This window comes from Paramisgurnus dabryanus, chromosome 11 (assembly GCF_030506205.2).
Source record: "Paramisgurnus dabryanus chromosome 11, PD_genome_1.1, whole genome shotgun sequence".
NCBI classification, from domain to species: Eukaryota; Metazoa; Chordata; class Actinopteri; order Cypriniformes; family Cobitidae; genus Paramisgurnus; species Paramisgurnus dabryanus.
In genome coordinates this window covers 34,398,524-34,419,838 of record NC_133347.1, presented here as the reverse complement: position 1 = coordinate 34,419,838, position 21,315 = coordinate 34,398,524, and the positions used below count along the sequence as shown (strand labels likewise).

General features: G+C 37.2%; 2 protein-coding genes across 2 annotated transcripts; one reads left to right on the top strand and one right to left on the bottom strand.

Moving 5' to 3' along the window:
* Nucleotides 1-9,663: 9,663 nt before the first annotated feature.
* Nucleotides 9,664-11,981, top strand: mrps25 (mitochondrial ribosomal protein S25). The gene is made up of 4 exons (XM_065271296.2): nt 9,664-9,916; nt 10,376-10,482; nt 10,552-10,639; nt 11,689-11,981. Exons 1-4 carry the CDS (start codon nt 9,783-9,785, stop codon nt 11,879-11,881), a joined length of 522 nt encoding a protein of 173 aa, XP_065127368.1. The 5' UTR covers nt 9,664-9,782; the 3' UTR covers nt 11,882-11,981.
* Nucleotides 11,982-12,174: 193 nt separating this feature from the next.
* On the bottom strand, nt 12,175-20,924 carry rbsn (rabenosyn, RAB effector). Its single transcript, XM_065271295.2, has 12 exons — nt 20,780-20,924; nt 20,299-20,563; nt 18,395-18,526; nt 18,173-18,273; nt 17,736-17,781; nt 17,496-17,657; nt 17,073-17,329; nt 14,817-14,887; nt 14,599-14,685; nt 14,417-14,519; nt 14,235-14,339; nt 12,175-14,154 (listed from the first exon to the last, which is right to left on the bottom strand). The coding sequence occupies exons 2-12, from the start codon at nt 20,459-20,461 to the stop codon at nt 13,135-13,137; spliced, it is 2,247 nt and encodes a 748-aa protein (XP_065127367.1). The 5' UTR covers nt 20,462-20,563; nt 20,780-20,924; the 3' UTR covers nt 12,175-13,134.
* Nucleotides 20,925-21,315: the final 391 nt, after the last annotated feature.

Sequence of the window (21,315 nt, the reverse complement as noted above, 5' to 3'; positions counted from 1 at the left end):
TGGTTTGTTATAAAAGTCAAAGATGTACCTATGACACTGAATACGTATACTAAAAATAAATAAAAAATTCATGAAACATGTTAAAGCATTCATAATTATAGCCACGTTAATAACGTTTGTAAAAAACCAAACCGTTTGTAAATCCGTCAAGAATTCAGCAAGTTACGAGCATTTTAGTTGGCGTATGTCACTCACCTTCCGTCCACAGCAGCAGGGAGCAGCACTATGGCAGCACTGACCTAAGATGGCCGCCAAGTGACGACACAGCTGACTCCGCCTTGAGCCATCTAGCCTTACATATCTATGACCAACATGCTGATGACATCAAAGTACCGCGAGAGCGAAAAGCAGAAATCATATTGAGAAGTATGAATTCGCAGCGCTCTCGCGGTATTGTGATGTCATCTTCCTGTCGGTTCATAAATTCAAACAAGCGTTTTCCCGTTCACCTGTGTTTGCACTCGCTTCGCTGTCAACGCAGATGTAAGTTGTAATAAAACTTTTATACTGCTGTTTTATTTAAAGAACCTTATAACATGTACTAAGTTATGTTATTTTCGGTGTTTAGTAACAAATTTATAGTTTCACGCTGCACGCACTTGCTAATTTCCTGTCCGCACGGACATGTCGCAGAGGATTTCGCCCTCAGGGGCCGTATTCACAAAGCATTGTATCTTACCACTAATAGTACTCCTAAATCTCACTAAAATATTTTAGCTAGGAGTTTTCTCTTAAAAGTTATTCACAACGCCTTTCAGACCTACTTTTAGTAAGGAAAAATGATAACTCCTCCTAAACTAATGGTGCGTTCCAGGCAGGTTTTTAAACCCGTGAGTTACGACTTCAAAACCACGACTCACGACCCTATGCGTTCCAGGCAACCTGTAACCCGTAACTCACGACTTCAAAACCACGACTCACGACTTTGAACTGGGAGTACATCGATCTAGTACGAGTTCACGGGTGGGAAGTCACGGGTTTGACCATGGGCGTAGATTTAGGGTGGGACGCTAGGGACATGTCCCTACCAATATTCAGAGAAGACTGAATTGTCCCTAGCAATAATTTCGACCAAACAATCTGTATTCATATATAACCACTAATGTCCATTTTGTTCTTGTGTTTTCTATTTTTTACTTATTATATTTTTGTCAGAAATCATTTAAATTAGATTAGAAATCTTTTGCAATCCCGTTCTGTAAAAATAACGCTCTATGTGGTACACAAACGGTTAACAGCTTTCGTTCTCTGCAATGCCCGCCTCCGTAAGTCACATCGCTAATATGATTGGCTTTGCATTTCTTGAGTCCCGCCTCTCTAACGCACATTGCTAATATGATTGGATTAGCATTCTTGAGTCCCGCCTCTCTAACGCACATCACTTTTTGATGGGCTTGTCTTTACTCGCTACGTGTGATAGGATGGTTTCACTTTGTACAACGTGCCAAAGTTCACTCAACAAGACGCGCGTGATTATTCGGGCTACAGGTAAGTGAGGAAGAAAGTATTATTATACCCACTGTAACTGTTTCATGCACAAAAAAAGTTGTGCCACATAATGATTCAAGGACAGTGTTTTCACCAATACACGACAATCCCATGTTAAGCCTGAGGAGTTGCAAACTTGTGTCAACCTTTTATAAATGGGGTGGCAAGGTTATTTAGAGGGTCCCTAATCCATGAAAGAAAATAACCCCAACATGGTAAAAACATGAATTCATGTCATGATTGCTGAATACTTTACATTACTGCACTGTGGTCATTACTTGCACAGATGTAGACATAATGTTGCATTTTAAACAAACTATTTTTTTCACACTGATTAACTGTCTGTTAATGAAAAGAAGATTTAATGTGAACTACAGAAACGTTAATAAACTGTGTTCAGGAAACAGCATGATATATATACCTACTTCAACACTGGGATTTTTTGGCAAAATTAAATTAAGAATTAAATATTAATTGCATATACTTCAATGTTATAAAGTTAATATGGATTCATATATGTTACAATGTGATTTTCTTTTTTTTTTGACAAAGACTTAAACAGCTACTGTTTATTAGGCTCTAGGACATAACGAATTGTTTATTATAGTACATTAAATTTGTGATGGCACCGGGGGTGGCGAGTCAGATGTCACTGAGTAAAGTGCATACTGAGTTGTCTGTTGTTTATGTCAAGTAAACGGTGATAAACAGTTTTTGCAATGCGACCATTTTATTTATGTCCCCACCAATGCCAGAATCAAACCTACACCCTTGGGTTTGACTGCCGTTCCAGAGCACTTTCACCGGTAGAAGGTTGTAAAAACACGAGTTACAGGCTGCCTGGAACGCATAGGGTCGTGAGTCGTGGTTTTGAAGTCGTAACTCACGGGTTTAAAAACCTGCCTGGAACGAGAAGGGGTTTTAACATTATGTGGCATGGCATCTTACGCACAGAAGCCAGTGGCATGTGCCACTACGTTTTGTGGCACTTCCGGTTTGAATTGGCTCGTACCAGTGGCTCGTCGAGTGGCACTTCCGGTGTCCAGTGGCTCATGCCACTTTTTAGTGGCTCGTCGAGTGGCACTTCCGATGTCCAGTGGCTCATACCACTCCGTTTAGTGGCTTGTCTACTGACACATGTCAGTAAAACGTAGGTCTGTTGGATTGAGGCATGTGGCACTAATTGTCACCGATCGATCATTACAGATCCGAGAGTAACTTACGCGTACTGCTGCTATGTTCATTTAATTGTGACACAATGATTTTGTGTGTCGTTTTGGTGTTTCGGGTAACCGAATGCGTGAAATGCATCGAGAGCTAAATAGGGCATCTTGATGATCGTTCAACAAGGGATTGTATGATGATCATAATTCACAATTTAAGTATTAAAAATGTAAATATTTAAAATGGGAAGGCAAATATTTTATATATTTAATAAAGCACAGCATTTGAAGTGTCTGAGCAATATTGTATATTGTACTGTTAGTTTTTAATATAATTTTTCTAAATGTATTAATTGTGAAAATCTAGTCTGTGAGTGGCATGTTTTTTATGTCACCAGTGCCAAAGTGTTGTATTTAATAAAAAGTGTCATTTATAAGAATCTCGCAGAATATTATAATATTTTTCCTGCAAAGTACCGCATTTACACAAATGCACGCCACAACAGTAGGTGTCAGTCCAACCATGTTGGTAGTTTACATCCTATGTTTAAAAGCAATGTCCTATTACATATTTTACAACATGATATTTACACGGTGTTGACAGTGCAGATACGTCACGTGCCCTTCAAAATTACATTTTATATACATTGTAATCCATAAGAAATAAGGGTTGTTAATTATTATTTCACAATATTTATAAGAATTTGTAATTATTTTAAATACATTTTTAAATTATTTCAAAGCAAAAAAAGATTTTTAAGTAAGCTCCGACAGAAACACTTTACAAATGATTAAATCAAACACAGTTATTTTATGCAATTCAATGGATCTAAATGTTGCCTACAGTATGCTTTAAGAAAAGGGGCAAGTTTTTTTTACTTCGATCTCGTCTTTCATTTAAAGGGTGTAAATATCTAGTAGACTCACTTAAATTAGGCCTACTGCTTTAAAAAAAATAAAGATTTACAAAAACAGATTAATATAAAGGAAATGCACAATGTTCACACGACCATGGCTCAGACAAATACTGTGCTTTATTAAATTAAAACACTCAAAATATTATGCATTTCCATTTTAAATATTTAAATATTGTGATCATACAATCCCTTATGAACGAGCGTCAAGATGATATATATAGCTCTCGATTCATTTTACGCATTCGGTTACCTGAAACACCTGAGTTAAAAAGGACACACAAAATCATTGTGTCACAATATTAAATGAACATAGCAGCAGCTGGAAGTTACGCTCGGATCTGTAATGATCGATCGGTGACTTCAGTGCCACATGCCTCAATCCAACAGACTTTTACTGACATGTGTCAGTGTTCGAGCAACTAAATGGAGTGGTATGAGCCACTGGACAGCAGAAGTGCTACTCGACGAGCCACTGGTACGGGCCAATGGAAACCGGAAGTGCCACTAAACATAGTGGCACGTGCCAGTGGCTTCTGTGCGTAAGATGCCATGCCACTTTATGTTAAAACTGCTACTGCCTGGAACGCACCATTAGTCTTCGTTGCTACGGATGACGTCAATTCTCATGCACGAGCTGCCTCGCAATGACCACGGTGATTGGTTGTTAGATGACAGGGCTGTCATGCGGAATAGATGCACCACATCATGGAATTACAACATCGAAATATGTCTGTGTCCTACACAAAATAATAATAGTAATGCCATCGAAATGCATATATAAAAGAAAAGTCGTGAATAAAATTTTAATAAAATCAAGGTAGCCTAATACCCAAAGAAAACCACCAATTGCCTAATAATAAAAAACGACATTGCATCAACACTTGCTTGATTAATTGACATCCTCCTATTAGCCTAAATATACTACTTAAAGCAAGGAAATGTTGCCCATATTAAAGAAGCCTAATGTAATAAATAAATGACGGTGGATTATGAACTCGCCAAAATGGAAAAGAAAGCCCAAATGGATGCAGGATCAGTTACTGCTGCTGGTCCAGTTGGTGCTGGAAAAAAGAAACGTAATAAAAGGGAAATTCGGCACTGAGATATCAAGCAAAACTAAGCGTGAGACATGCGAGACAGTGATGCGCGGGTCAATGTACGAAACAACACCTTCACCCTACCAACGTTTTCAACTAACCCGCCCGCAACTCGGGCCGCAAAAAATAAAAAATAATTAGTGTACCCGACCCGCTCCCTGGCCTGCATTTTTTTTTAAAGTAGTAATTGTTTAAAGTAGCTACTGCCATCTTTATTTTAAAGGGACACTTCACCCATTGGCATTAAGCTTTGTATAGTTAGAACCCCAGTCATGTTTTTGAATGGTCATGCATCATTTTCTCAGTTGCCGCTGAGACAGGAGAAATACAGATTTCAGTGTTGCACTTCCTTCTTCATTTTGCATCATTGAAAGAAGGAAGTCCAATATCTTTGTTGAGGGAGTGAGACTACAAACACCCATTTTCTCTGTCAAATAGGCACCAAATTCTAAATGTATGTTAAATTTTACCTACAAATATAACACACTTTCAATAAAGATTAATGTTTCTATGGGTGAAGTGCTCCTTTCAACGACCCGACCGACCGCGACCCGAATATCATAAAAAATATTTTTGGATGACTCGTAACCGCGGGTGACCGCAGGCATCCGCTCATTTCGGATCAACCCGCGCATCAGTGAGTGCGTTTACATGCACAGTCTTACGCCGATTATGCTTAATAAACTGATAACACGTGGGGTCATGTAAACACGTAAAACTGTTTTCTTTAATCGGGGAAAGCTCATAAACGTTGTAAGCAAAAACCGATCGGCACAGGTAGTTTTTTGCTCATTACGCCGATTTCGCGTGGCATGTAAACACCTTAACCGGGTTTCTCACGGTTTTGTCCATGTGCGCATGTCTCCGCGTATGAAAGATAAATGTCACACACGGAGATAAGCGCAAAGTAACATAAAAGTCTCCGCTCGACTAAAGCAGTTGGCAGAGAAACTGTGAAAATAGAAGCTTATGTTACATTTACAGGTTCTGTAGACACGAGAAGAGATACAACAGTACAGCTTAAGACAGATATGCCGTCGGCTTTTTGATCGACTATTATGTACTATAGGTGGTGACGTCACTGCCTGCGAGAAAACTGATAATTCTCCAAGTACCATGTAAACGCAGTTGTCTGCGTAGCCTGTTTATTGATATGCATGTAAACGCATGAAAACAGTTTTCTATAATAAGCAGATTTTTGATAGTTATCCGCTTATTCTGTGCATGTAAACGCACTCACTGATGGGAGAGGATTTGTTTGCAGATCAATGCAGCATTCCCGCTTGTGTCGCAGACCCCGGACGACTGCGAGAGGCGGTGGTATGCAACAATCGCAGTAGAGGGTTGAGATTGCAGTCTTTAAACAGACTAGCATGGCAACAGGTATGCCTATAATATTAAATATTTTAATTTCATTATTGTTTCATGTAATTCTAAAAAAACTTCCTGCTTGTCATGAATGTAATGAATTATGAAACAAATGTCATAAACAATATGCTTACATTAAAGTGTGCTTTTAAGTGTTATGTGCAATGCTTTTGAGTTGGTGAAACTGTCCATGTAAAGGAGGATCAGCACCTAAGCCATTTTAAGATCCTTTGTGAATAGGTCTTAGTGAGTTAGGAGTCCTCTCGACTTCTTTTAAGCTGTCCCAGACTTAGGTGCTACTTTTAGGGCTAAAATACTTCTTGAATTACTCTAAGTGTAAAAAATTAGGAGTCCTAAAGTTAGGAGTGACACGCCCATTATTTTTAAGAGTTGCTCCTAAATTCGCCAGTTAGGAGCTACTTTTAGCCTTAAAATTCTTTGTGAATACGGCCCCTGGTCAGGTTCAACCCATTTTTGAGACTTTGGCTCCCCGACTATTAACAAATGTGTAGACTGTTTAAGCCATATCTACGCAATTCATATCTACAGTTTGCCATACCTTCTTTTTTATTGTTTGTAGAATCTGTAACATCTTCATTTGGTTTGTGTTGACCACCTTCAACTGTAAATGAAATGAAATTGTAATTAATGAAATGAACCCCACAAATACCAACTCCCATTTGTTTAAGTGTATTTTCAAACCGAGGCATTTACCTGGCTTGGGTTTTGAATGGTTATATTTTGGAGGAGGTTCTGTGTAGGATACAGTCTCTTTTAGGGCTGTGCAAAAATATCGATACAGCTAACTATCGTGATGGTTATGTGTCGATATTTCGATCTCTACTATCAATATTTAAAAACCCATCAAATCCCTCTGTGTGTGCTAAGCGACCTCCTCCACCGCTGCTGTTGTTGTCACTGTCCAGTTGTCTGCCATATACGGCCATTCAGCCAATGTCTCAGAAGTTAGTGGGAGTAAGAAAATGGCAGAAAGTTTAAAAACACCTGCAGCTCTATTTTTTTACATTTGTGATAAAAAAAAGAAAAAGTACTGCAATGTATCGCAACATGCAACGTATTGTATTGTATCGTGATACATGGTAGCATGACCCATGTATTGTGATACATACCGTATCGGGAGGCCCTTGCCAATACCCAGCCCTAGTCTTTTTAACAGCTTGTTTATTTTATTTGCATTAGGTTCTGCTTTTCCTTTGTACAAAACAAAAGCAAAGGTTATCAAACACTTATGCTGAGCTTTTAATACAGATCAGTATTTAACATTTAACATGTGCAATGTTTAGGCAATCAAATCCTTACAATTCCATCATGCCAAATAACTTTTCTCTTTCAGATAATTTACTTTTCTAAAGAAACTCTCAAAAGGCTACATAAATAAGTTAAAGTAATAACTTTGACTGTATCATTAAACATACTTTGAACTTATACATGGTTTTGGTTCCCTTATGTCAAACAAGTAAAACTTAAGCACATTAATCAATTAAAACAAAATGTATCAGTAGATTTTATTAAATATATAGACAAAACTCCTTCGTAAATTCCACCTCTCCTCGTGGTTGTTGCATGTCACGGAACTTCCGGGAGAACACGTGACGAGACTACTATCTCGTGAGATAAACTATCCTATTGGGCGATTTTGTAATATCCCGAGAACTTTCACTATCTTTTTGAAATTCCAACTCAGACCTAAATGGTGACCGGATATATACTTTCTTTACATTTATATGCATACATTAACTTCTTCCACCCTGAAGCTATTTTGGGGATTCAAAAAGTTATTCTTATTTTACTGAAGGGTGTGAAAATACATTTTTCATATAAATATAAATTTTTTGTTTTGTACATTTAATAAATAGCAAGGGATTATATATGGACACAACCAAAGAAAATGCTGTGAATGGACTCATTGTTTAGAGTAGGACCTAAGATAAAAGATGGTGTATCATTTGTGGCTATATGTGCTATCTGAGGCAGTTCACACTCAAGTTTCACATATGTTTACAAAAGGCCATTTTTTACCTCATAATTCATTCAACGATTGTTGGATATGTGTTGATATTAGAACAAAAATAACACTGTTGCCTTATTCCTGAGAGTGAGAGCTTTCATTTGATATAAGACAAAAAAATTGAAATATGTGAATATTAAATGATATAAAAAATTATGGGGGGGTGATAGTGTAAATTAAGTGTAAATTACTTTCTTACAGTAAAAGATATGTCAAAGTGATGAGAAAGTAGAGACTCTAAGCTTTCAAACAGTATCTCATATGTGTTACTGGGGTCCATGACGGACCATTAAAGATTAAAAGAATATTTTATATTAAGTCAAAATACGAAATTTTGGACCCGGGAAAGGGTCCTCAGGGTTTAATAGGTTGAAATAATGACTAAAATGCATTGTGGCTTTGCAATCACACTGGGCACTTTGTGATTATAATTTATTTAAACAATATAAAGTTAATATACTTTGTATACTAATCGTGTATTTCATAAAGATAATTTAGTTTTTTGCCTTCTAGTTAGTGGACGTCTATTCACAACCTCTTAAAAACTACTTTGTGCACTTTAAATTCATTATTGCAATATTAACCAAGGTGTAAGCACAGCATTTGCATATTTCACAATGACTTCAGAAGGTTTATGATTTTTTTATAGAGGGTCATGATGGACTATAAATGCACGTGAAAAGACGTCACCTAGTGACGTCCTCTTACAATCGATTAACATCAAGGTTTATATATTGAAGTACACGTAACTTAAAGTCAAAGTAACAAGCATACATGCAACCCCATAGAACTATAGACATGTACAAATGTATGTGAATGCATTTTTATTTAATAACTTCTGTGTTACAGATTTTCACAGATTTATGCCGTCATAACGCAACTATTTTTGGACAGGGACAGGACGTTGCCTTCGGACCAATGTTGCTAGTATGCTGCTGTGACTGTATACCGTTGCCGGCATTCTATTGGCTGATTCAGAGGTTAAGGGCGGCCATTTTAGGTTGAAATCATTGTAGTCCTCAGTTTGCAGCACTTAAGTCAGCACTTAAGAATGAGTCTTACACTTTACTGAAAGTTGCTTTCAGCTCCTTTATAAACGTCTCCTACTCTCAAACTGGTCCTACTCCTTACTAAGAATTTTTTGACACTTAAGTCATAGCTTGAGACTATTCTTAAGAGCATTTGTGAGAAGTTTTATACATATAGGCCCTGGGCTGAAAATGAGTCTGTCCACAAATGCACAGAAAGCGATTTACAAATGTGTGCAGCGATTCACAAATGCGCACGAAGCCATTCACAAATAAATACAATTAAAATATATTTCTAAATATTTTTATTTGCAAATCACATTTTATTTATTTGTGAATTTCATTCCTTTTTATGAAATGTCTAACATATATATGGTCCGCTTATTGTGCATTTGTGGATTTCAAAATATTTGTGAAAGTGAAACGCTCTATATTTATTTGTGGATCCTGGTATATTAGAATAAAGAAACAATTCTGACCCCATAGTTATCCTACTGTATAGAGGGCAAACAGGCAGCTGGCTTTATGTTGTGTAATAACTCATCCAGTCTGCTAGATGGCGCGCTGTGCTGTGTGTTCACACTACCGGACACGATCAGTAAGCGCGAGGGAGACGTAATGTAAGCTCGTGTGTTTGGGTCATATCTATGGATCGTTCAGTCTTATAATTCACACAAACTCATAATATAATCATGCCGATGAAAGGCAGATTCCCCATACGGAGAACGCTGGAGTATCTGCAGAAAGGAGAAGTCGTGTTTAAAAACTCGGTGAAGATTATGACTGTCAATTATAACACACATGGAGATCTGAGTGAAGGAGCAAGGTCAGAAAAACATCATCCCACGTATTTTAAAATATAACCAGATATGTGTATCAGAAAGTGACACCCATGTATGATACTTTGGACAGTTGTTATGGTAATAGCATGGTATTCTATAAAAAGCAATGTAAATGTCACGGTACGTGTATATAATATATTCTTCATTAGTTGTATCTGTGTATTAGCATCTAATATCAGCACAGTGAGTTTATACAGTAAAGTATAGGAGAAACAGACATCAGAATGAATTTCATTCATGTGATACTCCACCAAAACTAGACAATCAATCTCAGTTATCAAAGTATGCCTAAAAAATGTAATTATAAATGATATCTGATGGTAAAAACTGTTGATTTTTCCACATTGATAAGTACTTCTAGTGTTTGTATTTTAAGCTCATCCATTCATAAATGAACTGTCAGTCAGTCGTATTGTTTCAGTAATGTGTAATGTTGTTTTCAGGAAGTTTGTTTTCTTCAACATCCCTCAAATCCAATACAAAAATCCCTGGGTTCAAATAATGATGTTTAAAAACATGACTCCATCTCCATTCCTCAGATTTTACCTCGGTAAGTGCTTGATTTTGAATATTTTGGATGTGTTTTTGATGGGGTCTTAATTTCTAACATGTTTTATAGATGATGGTGAGCAGGTGCTGGTGGATGTTGAAGGTAAAGACCATAAAGAAATCACACATCATGTCAAGAAGATCCTTGGCAAGTCAGAGTAAGTAGAGTTTATGATGCAAAAACAACATAATATCCATTATTATTAAGAAATGTTTCTGCTTCTCTTGTACTTTGATGTTGTGGCGCTAAAATATATTGATGTACTGTTGTATTTACATTGTACTTTAATAATCACCATATTATTACCACAACATCTACAAACACCATGATAGCACCGTTTCTCCCATTGACTTTCATTTTAATCTAAGAGGAAACATTATTGAGCCGAATTAGCAACAATAACAAGATTTTACTGCAAGATGCATTACTTGATAAGCAAACTTGCCTAGGAAAATAAGTCTAGTTTTCAGTACAAAAACAAATCTGCCAATGGGTTAAGAAAATTGTTCTTGAAATTTTCTTGAATTAAATGTTTATTGGTTTCAAGATTTTGTTTTCTTAACCCATTTTGCTTGTTTAACATGATGTTTTACATGATCTGTGAAGTGTGTCTGTATGTGAATATTTGTATATTTATTAGTTACACATGCTTGTTGATGTGAATTTTCATGCATGAGACTTTCTGTATAAGAAAAACAGAAAGGAATCCAGTGATTGGCTAAATGTCTGTGGGCAAAAAATTTTTTTTGTTTTTTTTAATAATGAGAATGGCCAAACACATGTAAGATGACAGGAAACCCAAATATGATCGTGCGTGTATTATTATTATCTTGCCACAGATTAGGCACCCTAACATGAGTTACCCTACCTGAGTATTGTTGCTGACCATGTGCATTTTTCTTTATGATCGTGGTCTATGTATCTTCTAATGTGCCATGCCACAAAACATTGTCATGATCCTGGACCCAGTTTGATATGATGCATGAGTTTACTTCAGTCAACAGATGTGAGCACATTTTGCATCATAAATGTGCTGCTGAGCTGACAAATTCAATGTGTTTTTATTTGTATAATATTCTGCAATATTTTCACAATGTTTAAAGTATTATTTTTGTTTTTAGAAAATACAGACGTTTCAGTTGTAGCCCATCACAATTTGTGAAGCTGGATTTGTGTTTGTAATAATGCATGCGTTTCTGTCTGCAGTAAAGTCCTTGATGCCGAGGCGCTGGCTAAAATGGAGTTGTCAAACCCTGCTAACTTTGGGCCCAAGAAATATTTTCTGCGCGAGTGTATGAGTGAAGTGGAGGGTCAGGTTCCCCATCCGGGTCTCGTACCCCTTCCCAAAGAGATGACCGGCAAATACAAATCCAAACTGGCTGCTGGCTCAGATGATTAAGAACTGTTACCTCGGGGTCAATTTTTTTGCATTTACATTTTATGACATTCATTTCCATTTCAATTTTCAGTGTTCATTCTAATAAAGTATTTGTCAAATATTTAAACATCCTGTTAGTCCTTCATTGCTCTTTTGTAGTATTACAGTGTTTCTAACTGCAAGTCAATTTTAGTGTTCCAGGGTTAATAAGACTCCAAATGGAATCATGATTGTTAAATACTTTTACAAAACAATGCTACTTAAGATGCAAGTTTTTTCTTGGGGTAAAGGGAAAAAATGACCAAAGATCAATCTGACGGTCACTGGTTTTTTTTAATAGTGTTGCTTTCATGATATTGCTCAGTGTAAACAGAAAACAATGGTCCGGAAGTGTTCATGTTAGTACTCGGTCAATCACAACATCAGTAATTATAATTACAAAAAGCACTGCGTTTAGTCACTAAGCTCCGTTATGTGTTTTTAAACATGAAATACTGTCATTTCATAAGAAATCTATCACACTTTTCAAATACAGTATATCAATATATTCTTAAGAGAAATGCTTTGAATAGCTCACACAGGTTAAACAAGCACAGCACTGATTTAGTGTTTGACGTCTTTGTGGTGCATACGATAAAGCATCATTAAAACATGCAAGTAACACTTGAGAAAAATAAAGCATACTAACTGGAAAGTTTTTCCAAGGCAACGATAACGAAAATATTTTCCAGTTACTTCAAGTTCCAAAAAGCACTGAATGCATTTGTACAATAGCTGAATGATCCATCTAAAAACAATGAAAACCAGTGCTGGAATGAAGTGACTGGGAAATGTAACCTGTACAATTCAATTACATGCATCAAGAGATTTGACAACACATTGGAAATAACATCTCAGATTCACACAATAATGTGACATGAAGCAGAGCAGAGGTCTGGACTTTATGAAGTGCTGATCATTCATTAAATGCAATAGTGCATTCAAATCTCTTGCTTTTAAAGTCATTTTGCTATGAAGAATCAAACCACATAGTTGAATGGAAAACTCTTCCAATAACTACCTTGGTGACTGAACAATAAGTTTAAATTAAACTTATGTATTTGAATATTACTAATCCACCCTCACTGCTTTGCTGTGCAATGCATTACAATTTAAATTTATTTCAAATCTATATTCAAATTTTGCTTAGTTTATAACTGAATGATTCTTGTCCTAAATATTGGTTTACTACAGTTTTGACAGGAGTTGGTTTAAATAAAATGGGTTTGTGACGATCAGTTTGTTTTTCTCTTCTGCTCTCGTAGCGTTCGCTGTAATTCCCTTAGGTTCTCTGATAAAAGCTCGACTTCATCAGAACGTCCACTTAGTTTGGCGTCAAACATGTACGCACGGATATTATCTATCTGTTGTAAAAGTAGCTCTTCTTCAATCGTGTCATCAATTTCCGAAACATCATCATCTTCATCGAAAGGATTAGTGGAGGCGGTCGGAATCTCATTCGACTCCTCTTTAAAAGGGTTCCCTCTATCTTCATCATCCTCATCTTCAAATGGATTTCTAGGTGACTTGACTTTACCTACATATATATCTTCCCCAGCATCTTCTTCTTCTTCAACAAATGGGTTGTAATCCCTATTTCCATTGGCTTCCTGATTCATTTCCCTCTTAATTTCTTCATTTGCCTCTTCTTTATGCAGAGAGGAATCTCCATCCACAAACTGGTTTATAGCTTGTGATATTTCTGCGTATTCCTCTCTTTGCCTTTCCAAGGGTGGTGAGTTTCCTATCAGATGTGGGATAGTCTTTGTAGGCTGAGTCTGAGATTCAGGGCTTGCAGCCAAATGTTCTTCTGGGTCGCCTTCCTCCTCTTCTCTTTCGTGAACGTTTATTCTGTCTCTAAAATCTAAGCAAGAAGCTAACGTTTGTGCTTTGTTCTCAAGCTCTCTTTGCTGTAGATGTTCGATCTGTCTTTCCTGCAGGTCCGTCTCCTCGGCCAGCTTCTGCGAAAGCTCGATGGCTCGGCTGGTCTGCTGGGCATCGAACTCATCTTGAAGCTGCCGCAGGTTCTCCTCTAGCATGGCTACCTCATCGGCGCGGTTTGCCAAGCGCGCTTGACGCAAGAACGACTCGATGTTTTCAATCTGTTGTAGCAGCGGGTCGTCCAGCTCCGAGCGAGTGTCCGATTGCGGCAGCCAGCCTCCAGCTTTGCTCATGTGGGGAACATTTCCATTTGCACTGATGGCCGGCCGGTTCTTCACGTTTTCACTTCGACGTTTTTGTGCCTCTAGTGCTGCCTAGATTACAAAGAGAGGGAGATATGAGCTGGGTTTTGAAACAAAACCTGTGATCAGAGTCATATGATTTATGTATTCACCTGTTTCTCCTGCTGAATCTTTTTCTCCTGCTCCTCCCTCCTCTTCTCCTTTAGCTCATTATACTTCTCTTTAGTGGGCAGGGATGTCAGACCCAACAGTTTCTCCTACAGGGTTTAATGAAGCAAACATTTGAGTACTGAGATCTAAAGTATACGTGCACTATTTGATGTTTTAAACTCACCTGAATGAAAAGCGTGGCGGCGTAGCGCACCATTCTTTGCAGCTGAAGGGCTTTTGGGTGTGGCTGGACCTTATCTTTTAACCCGAGCGTAATGATCTTCTTACTGATGCGGACAGAAAGGCATAGAAATTCATGTTGGGAATTCTGATACAGATATTTTTACATCAGCACAGGTTTCCTACCTCAGAACATCGATGAGCTCATAGTATTTCTGTATTTCCATCCTCAATCCAGCTGCATTCTCCAGATTATAGTCAGTCTCTCCAGCACTGCGTGAAACACACAAAGCTATAAAGTCTGACAATCTTTTGATGTGCCAACCAGAAGCGGTCTTCAAAACAGCATTAAAGTGAACAAATGCACATCCGTAATGGTTTTCTTACAGCTGTTGAGGGCTTACTTGAGCGACTCGGCCATGCGCATATACTCTGGAGCTTTAGCTTCAACCTTCTCCATACATGTCCTTAATCTCTACACAAACAAAACAAACAATACTGTGTTACTATCACAACTATTAACTAGTAACTTCTCAAACCAATAAACCAACATTCTTTACTGCTTTTACTACCTTTATATTTTTTGCAAGCTACTGAGCTACACACAGACAAAGTAAAAACCGCAACACTGAACACCTACTGTAATTTACAATTCAAAGCCATTGAAAATAACCTATTGATTTCAATATACAGCTTTTATTGAAATAGAGTAATGTGTACAAATAAGATGTAAGTCGATGTAAATGCAACCCTAGCAATGGTTGTATTTAGGGCCGCAACAACTAAACGATAAAAATCGATAATGACATTAATTTTCTTCATACAGTGCGAGCAGCGTAAATTTTTCTTCATATAAAGCAAGTTACGCATTTATCAGGCACTTCTTCTCATCACATGACCAGCTTTTTTTTAATGTTTCCACAGGTTGATGTTTTTCTGCTGGTTAGAGATGTAAGGATTTGGTTTATTAGTTGTTGGTATTTGTGCTGTGAAGAGTCATTGGGATGCTTTTGGAGTAATTTTGAATAGCCGTTGGGCTGGTTTTGTAACATGGATCTTGCAACCCTGACAGGACAATGACAGAATTAAAAGTGCAAATGAACCCTGGGTAATAAAGGTTTCATTTTCATTAATATAAGTGAGTTTGTATTTGTTTAATTGTTGTTGGGTTTTCATAAAAATAGTATTGAACCACAAAATAAGCATCTGTTTTAATGTAAAGGCGATTTACAGGTTTTTTTAAAAAACATTTATATCACTTTCATATCATAATGGATTGTTTATTTTTTTAATAACAAATAATGTTAATTCTCATCAAGGTCTAAAGTTGAAGATGAATAAAATGAGTCTATTAATCTCTGGCTAAATTTTCTCACCACACATCCCTGAAGACTTAATTTGTTATGTCTATTTATACATTTAAAGATGTTTTATCATTTAAAGCTTCAAAAACTTTTTTTATTTAAGGCTTAAAATATAAAAAATATAAAAATGATAAAGATTATATAAGTAAAACTCTAGTAGTGTGAGGCTTTTGCATTTCTACACATGAATACTCTAATTTAGTGCCATATGTAGCTATAATGAATGAAAAATCAAATTTGGTAAATATTAAGGTTTTAATTAGATAATCACCCGATTAATTTTATTCTAAAAAAAATCATCACCCGATTAATTGATTATGAAAATAATCGTAAGTTGCAGCCCTAGTTGTATTCATGTTTTTGAATATTTTTAAAGCACCATTTTAAACCAACTATATATAGTCGCTGTCCGATGAAAACCACGTATGTCCATTTTGCCGATTTTGAGATTTTTCGACGGATTGAATATCCAGGTTCATTTCCGTATACAGTATGCTTCACATATCTAAATGAACAATGAAAAGTTGTGAAATCATGTCATCTGATTTTCACGTATATCCATTTGGTGTCAAAGCTGTCAATCACGCCGCGTATCTCCCACCTTGTGGAAGCATCTTGCCGGTCTCGTGAAGTTTCATCGAAGCTCAGCACTGGATAGCCGTATAAACATAGCCTGGTGAGACAATGACTTTACCTCATCGAGGTAAATGTTTCCCCCTGACGCCAGACGTACGTCTAGGAGTGACAAAATTATGGTAGGACTGTGCAAACAAACTATCTGTCTAGCATTACCATGTCAGTGTATTGATTCATTGTCCCTTCATAGTTTGCAAGAGACATTTAATAAATTTTTAATTAATATTAAATATATGCCATTCTAATTAATGATCGGAAGAACGCGTATCGACCACCATTACTGTAAAGTATGCACGTATGTCCATTTAAACTCAATTTTGGTCAAATGTGGATTATATCATTACACTGGCACAAATCTGGTAACATGTACAGATGCCGTACAAAGTATAACAACGCTACAGTCAACTGCTTTTGAGATACGGTGTTTTTTTCACTTCCTGAAAAGTAACCGTTTTGAACATACGTGAGTTTCATCGGGAAGCGACGATATAGTCATAACTCCTCCATGGTATTGCCTCTATGTTTAGCTTGCTGTCCTAATTCACGAGTCCTTTCTCAATATTAGGCAACATAAATTCAACAACTGATAGTTATCCTTTATAGTAAGTGCGTGCCTGTTATTAAAAAGTGTATGTCATGTTAGGACTAGTAGGTAGGTACCTTGTAGAGTTTGACAATATCAGGCACATGATCTTTCTCTTCCAGTTTGTGTTGATGCCGCATCAGCGCATCCATGCAGTGATGACAACAGCGCACCCGATCTTCATCTTTCTCCTCCAGAACAGATGTAACAGAGGAGAGGCTGCTGATGGAGCCGCGCCGAGAAGTCTGCTGTACGACCTGTGCTCCAGAAGAGCCGCTCTGACCCGGACTGCCCGGTGCAAACAGAGCCTCCTTCGTCCCACTGGTTAACTTATCTGAAAGCAAAGCATTGCAAAGCAAGTGACATCCTGAACATATCAAATCAAACCCATAACTTGGATGTTAGCATTTAAAAAGAGACACATGTAATACATTCAAAGCCTGACAAAAATGTATGATTCAATTATCACAGGTGAATTCAAGCTTGTTTATGTAACTCACACGCCAGCGTCAGAGGCATAAACTCTGTGCACTTCCTGCACATAATGGAACCACAGAGACGACAATGATGACGGCGGTTACGGATGTTAAATTTGCCCCCACAGTCGGGACAAAACGGCACGTCTTGATCATGTACCCATGACACCACAGACTTCTCAAGTGCTGAGAACACAAAGTACCACAGTTATCAAGTTATTGCTTTAACGTTTGTAATTTGCCATGATGCTGTTGTTCACCTACATCTTATCTGGGCTGCATCCATGTTGGTTCTGTCAAAGGAGGTTAGCTGGAAACAAAAGAAAGAATGTTATAACTAGTTAATTATGATCTCTCTCAAATGAATCGGCAAAAAAGTGCTAGACGTTACTACTTCTACATGTGAACAACTTCATCTGCATGTGGTAATAATATCACTGACTGATTGGTGCAACATATGAACCTACATGAAATCATGTTGAGAACATTAAGTGAAAATATTATCGTAAAACTTTAATATTGACCGAGTAAGATAATGTCAAAGTTTGAAATTATAGTGAAATCAAACTTTGATGCTCAAACTTATTTATTCCTCACATATTAGTCACATATTTCTTCCTATATCCTGCAGCTTTCATTTCTACTGAATATTTGACAGCAAGTCTGCATTAACAGAAGAACTATAGGATAATAAAAATCACCTTTTCCAGTCGTATGATGCGTTTGTTGACTTCAATGACATGATGGTCGATTCTCGCAGCTCTGTGCTTTTTGAAATCATCTAAGTGACTGCGGGTGGCTCCTAGTTTAACACAACACATTCATTACAATCTGCAGATGACAGCAAATGTAGCACTAACATCATTTACAACAACACCTTAAACCTAAATACTGATAGCTGAAGACCGACTCAAAAGTCATACCGAGTTCCTGCGGTTCCCACATGTAAGGATCCACACCTCCATAATAAAAAGACTCATAACTGCTCTCGGTCCGCTCATCTCCATCCCGTTTCAACAGCTTGTCTGTGGCTTTCTTTGCTTTCTGCATTAGGCCTGAGAAGAAACCATTGATTAAGACCACCTTCATATAAGTGGGGAAAAAAAGTGATGTAATGACCAATGTGTAAACCCCTGCATGGGATAAAGCCTCTGCATTTAACCATCCAGTAGTGAACACACACACCTGGAGCACTGGGCAGTAGTGATGCAGGTTTTTTCCAAACCACAGGTCCCGCATTTATGAATTTGTTTGGCCTGCCCCATCCTGCCCCGCACCACTGTATCTATTTTTACAACCTGCCCCGTGACCATTTAATAGACATACTAGGCACTGTAAGTGAAAACAGGCTTTATTTTAGCCAAAAAATGCTTCTAAACAGCCATTAGATTACATCGCCATGTAAATTGGCAACAACTTGCACTTGTGAACCATAGAAACCAAGCATGGTCATATTAATATAAAGATAGGATAATGATAAAAATGTATTCATCTGTATAGAAGAACTATAAACACCTCAACATTAGATTTAGCAGATTGATCATCTTCTTTTTAATGATGTTAATTCCCGACATTAATTTACCCACACCTTCAAAAGCCTACACATCAAAGAACCTAATAAAATATGAAAATATATTTTCCCAAATATTTAATATAAACTATAATATATAGAAATAAATATATATGTTTATTAAGTTCGCTGACGACAGGTTCATCTTGGGCCTTATTACAAATGGTGGCGAGACAGCATACAGAAATGAGGTGACAGCGCTATCAAAGTGGTGCAGTGATAGCAACCTCAGCCTCAATGTCAGCAAAACTAAAGAGATGATCGTGGAAGACAAAGAATGGTCACAGAATGTCACTAACGTCCCCTTACACATCAATGCGACAGCGGTGGAACGAATCAGAAGCATCAAGTTCCTCTGTGTACATCTCTCTGATAACCTCTCCTGGACCCTGCATGCCACGTCTGTATTTAAACCAGCCCGAGAGTCTAAAAAAGCCTTCCCTCCTTACCAGCTTTAACAGATGCACCATTGAGAGCATCCTAAACATAAAATATTAATATGAGGTCCCTTTATTTTGACACTCTCCACGTCTCCCAGCTGGAACACTAAAGACTTTGACTGTTCCCATCATAAGCATGATTTTATTTGACATTTCTTCCCCTCATTATTTATTTTTCTTTATTTAAATAGTGTATTTTCTCTTAGTTTGTTGTTGTAAATGTACCAGTTGGGCCAGAGATAGCGCCATTTTCAAAGAGTTTCATTAAACTTTTATGTTATATATTTTGGTTGCCTTCGTGAATTATTAAAACTGTAACTGCTTAACTAGCCACATAATATTACAGTGTCAATAAATTAATCGCAATTGCATTTAAGAAACGTTTGATGTATAGGCAAATATCGCATAGCTGGGGGGAGATAACCGATTATGTATTGTATTGCAATGAATATACAACATTACATACAATAAATTTACCTGCACTTTACTGTACTGTAATTCCCATATACTGTATACATACAGTACATAACAGAATATAAGAATTTTATAATTTTCCTTTTATTATTATTTTAATTATTGTTAATATTTCTCTCTCTCTCTCTTTTTTACAATTTTTCTTAAACTTATTTCTAGTTATTTTCTGCTGTAGAATTACCTGTGCCTCACATTAACCATTTCAATGTGCAATCTAACACTGACAATCTGTACACTTGACAAATAAACTTGAAACCACACACACACGGTTAATTTTCGGTAAGGGGTGTTAACCCCCTGTCAACCAGCACAGATACATCAATCTGACCCGAGTGTCACTTACTCTTCAGCTGACCGCTGACATGCCGGTTGTCTCCAGAATGCTCCTCCTCAAAGTGATCCTGTAACTGATAGAAAGACTGGAGGTCTTTCAGACAGAGGGGACACAGAAAGCCCTCCTTCACTTCAGCAGAGTCCTCTAATGAAGGTGCATATATGGAGGCCATGAGGAGGTTTTCTATGCGAATCGTTTGATCCAAAGCCTTTGGGTTTATGCTGCACCTGTTACGACAGCACCAGTCACCCCGGACCCCCTACATCACACAAACCTGCGCAAAAATCATTGCCATGAAATATGTACACATGTCTTATTAAGTCAAAAGGCTTACACCAAACCGAAAAGTGCATTTAATCGAAGGCTATATCGTCTGTATGTTTACGTTTCTTATAATGTCTTCTGTTAGAGTTAGTAAACATACAGCAGGCCTGAACGAAACCACAGTGACAGATGACAAATAAATAAATGTATCTGCCTTATCTCTTACCGACAGCCTCTTACGTGTAAATATTTACAGATATCCAGACAGATGCAGCATAACAGATGTGTTTTAAATGAGCAGTAAAGCGTTGGTCATATGGCAGATCGTGTGACTTCCTCCGTATTAGGCGTGAACACAGCGACGCTGTGCTGCTAACCGCTTCAATCAAAGCATCGTGTCAAAATAAAAGTCTTACGATTACCGCCTTTAAAGATTTACAAGTACGGAAATTTATTTATATATGGATAACGTTTATTACGTATAATTGTTTCATTTTATTACATTTTTATTTAAGTTACACCTCACCCACACGCAAATAATTGCCGTGAGTCTGGACCATAGGTCTGGACACACTTTTGTCATAGAAATAAGTCGGGATGCTACTTCCGGTGCCGGTGTATGACTATAAATATAACTTTAACCTGTCCATGTAAAAATTGTCATTTGAAATGTTTTTCCATTACCAAGAATAACAAGATATTTGTGGTTTTGTTTTGGCTTGTCAAAATAATATTTTTTACTAAGTAATGATTTGCATTTAA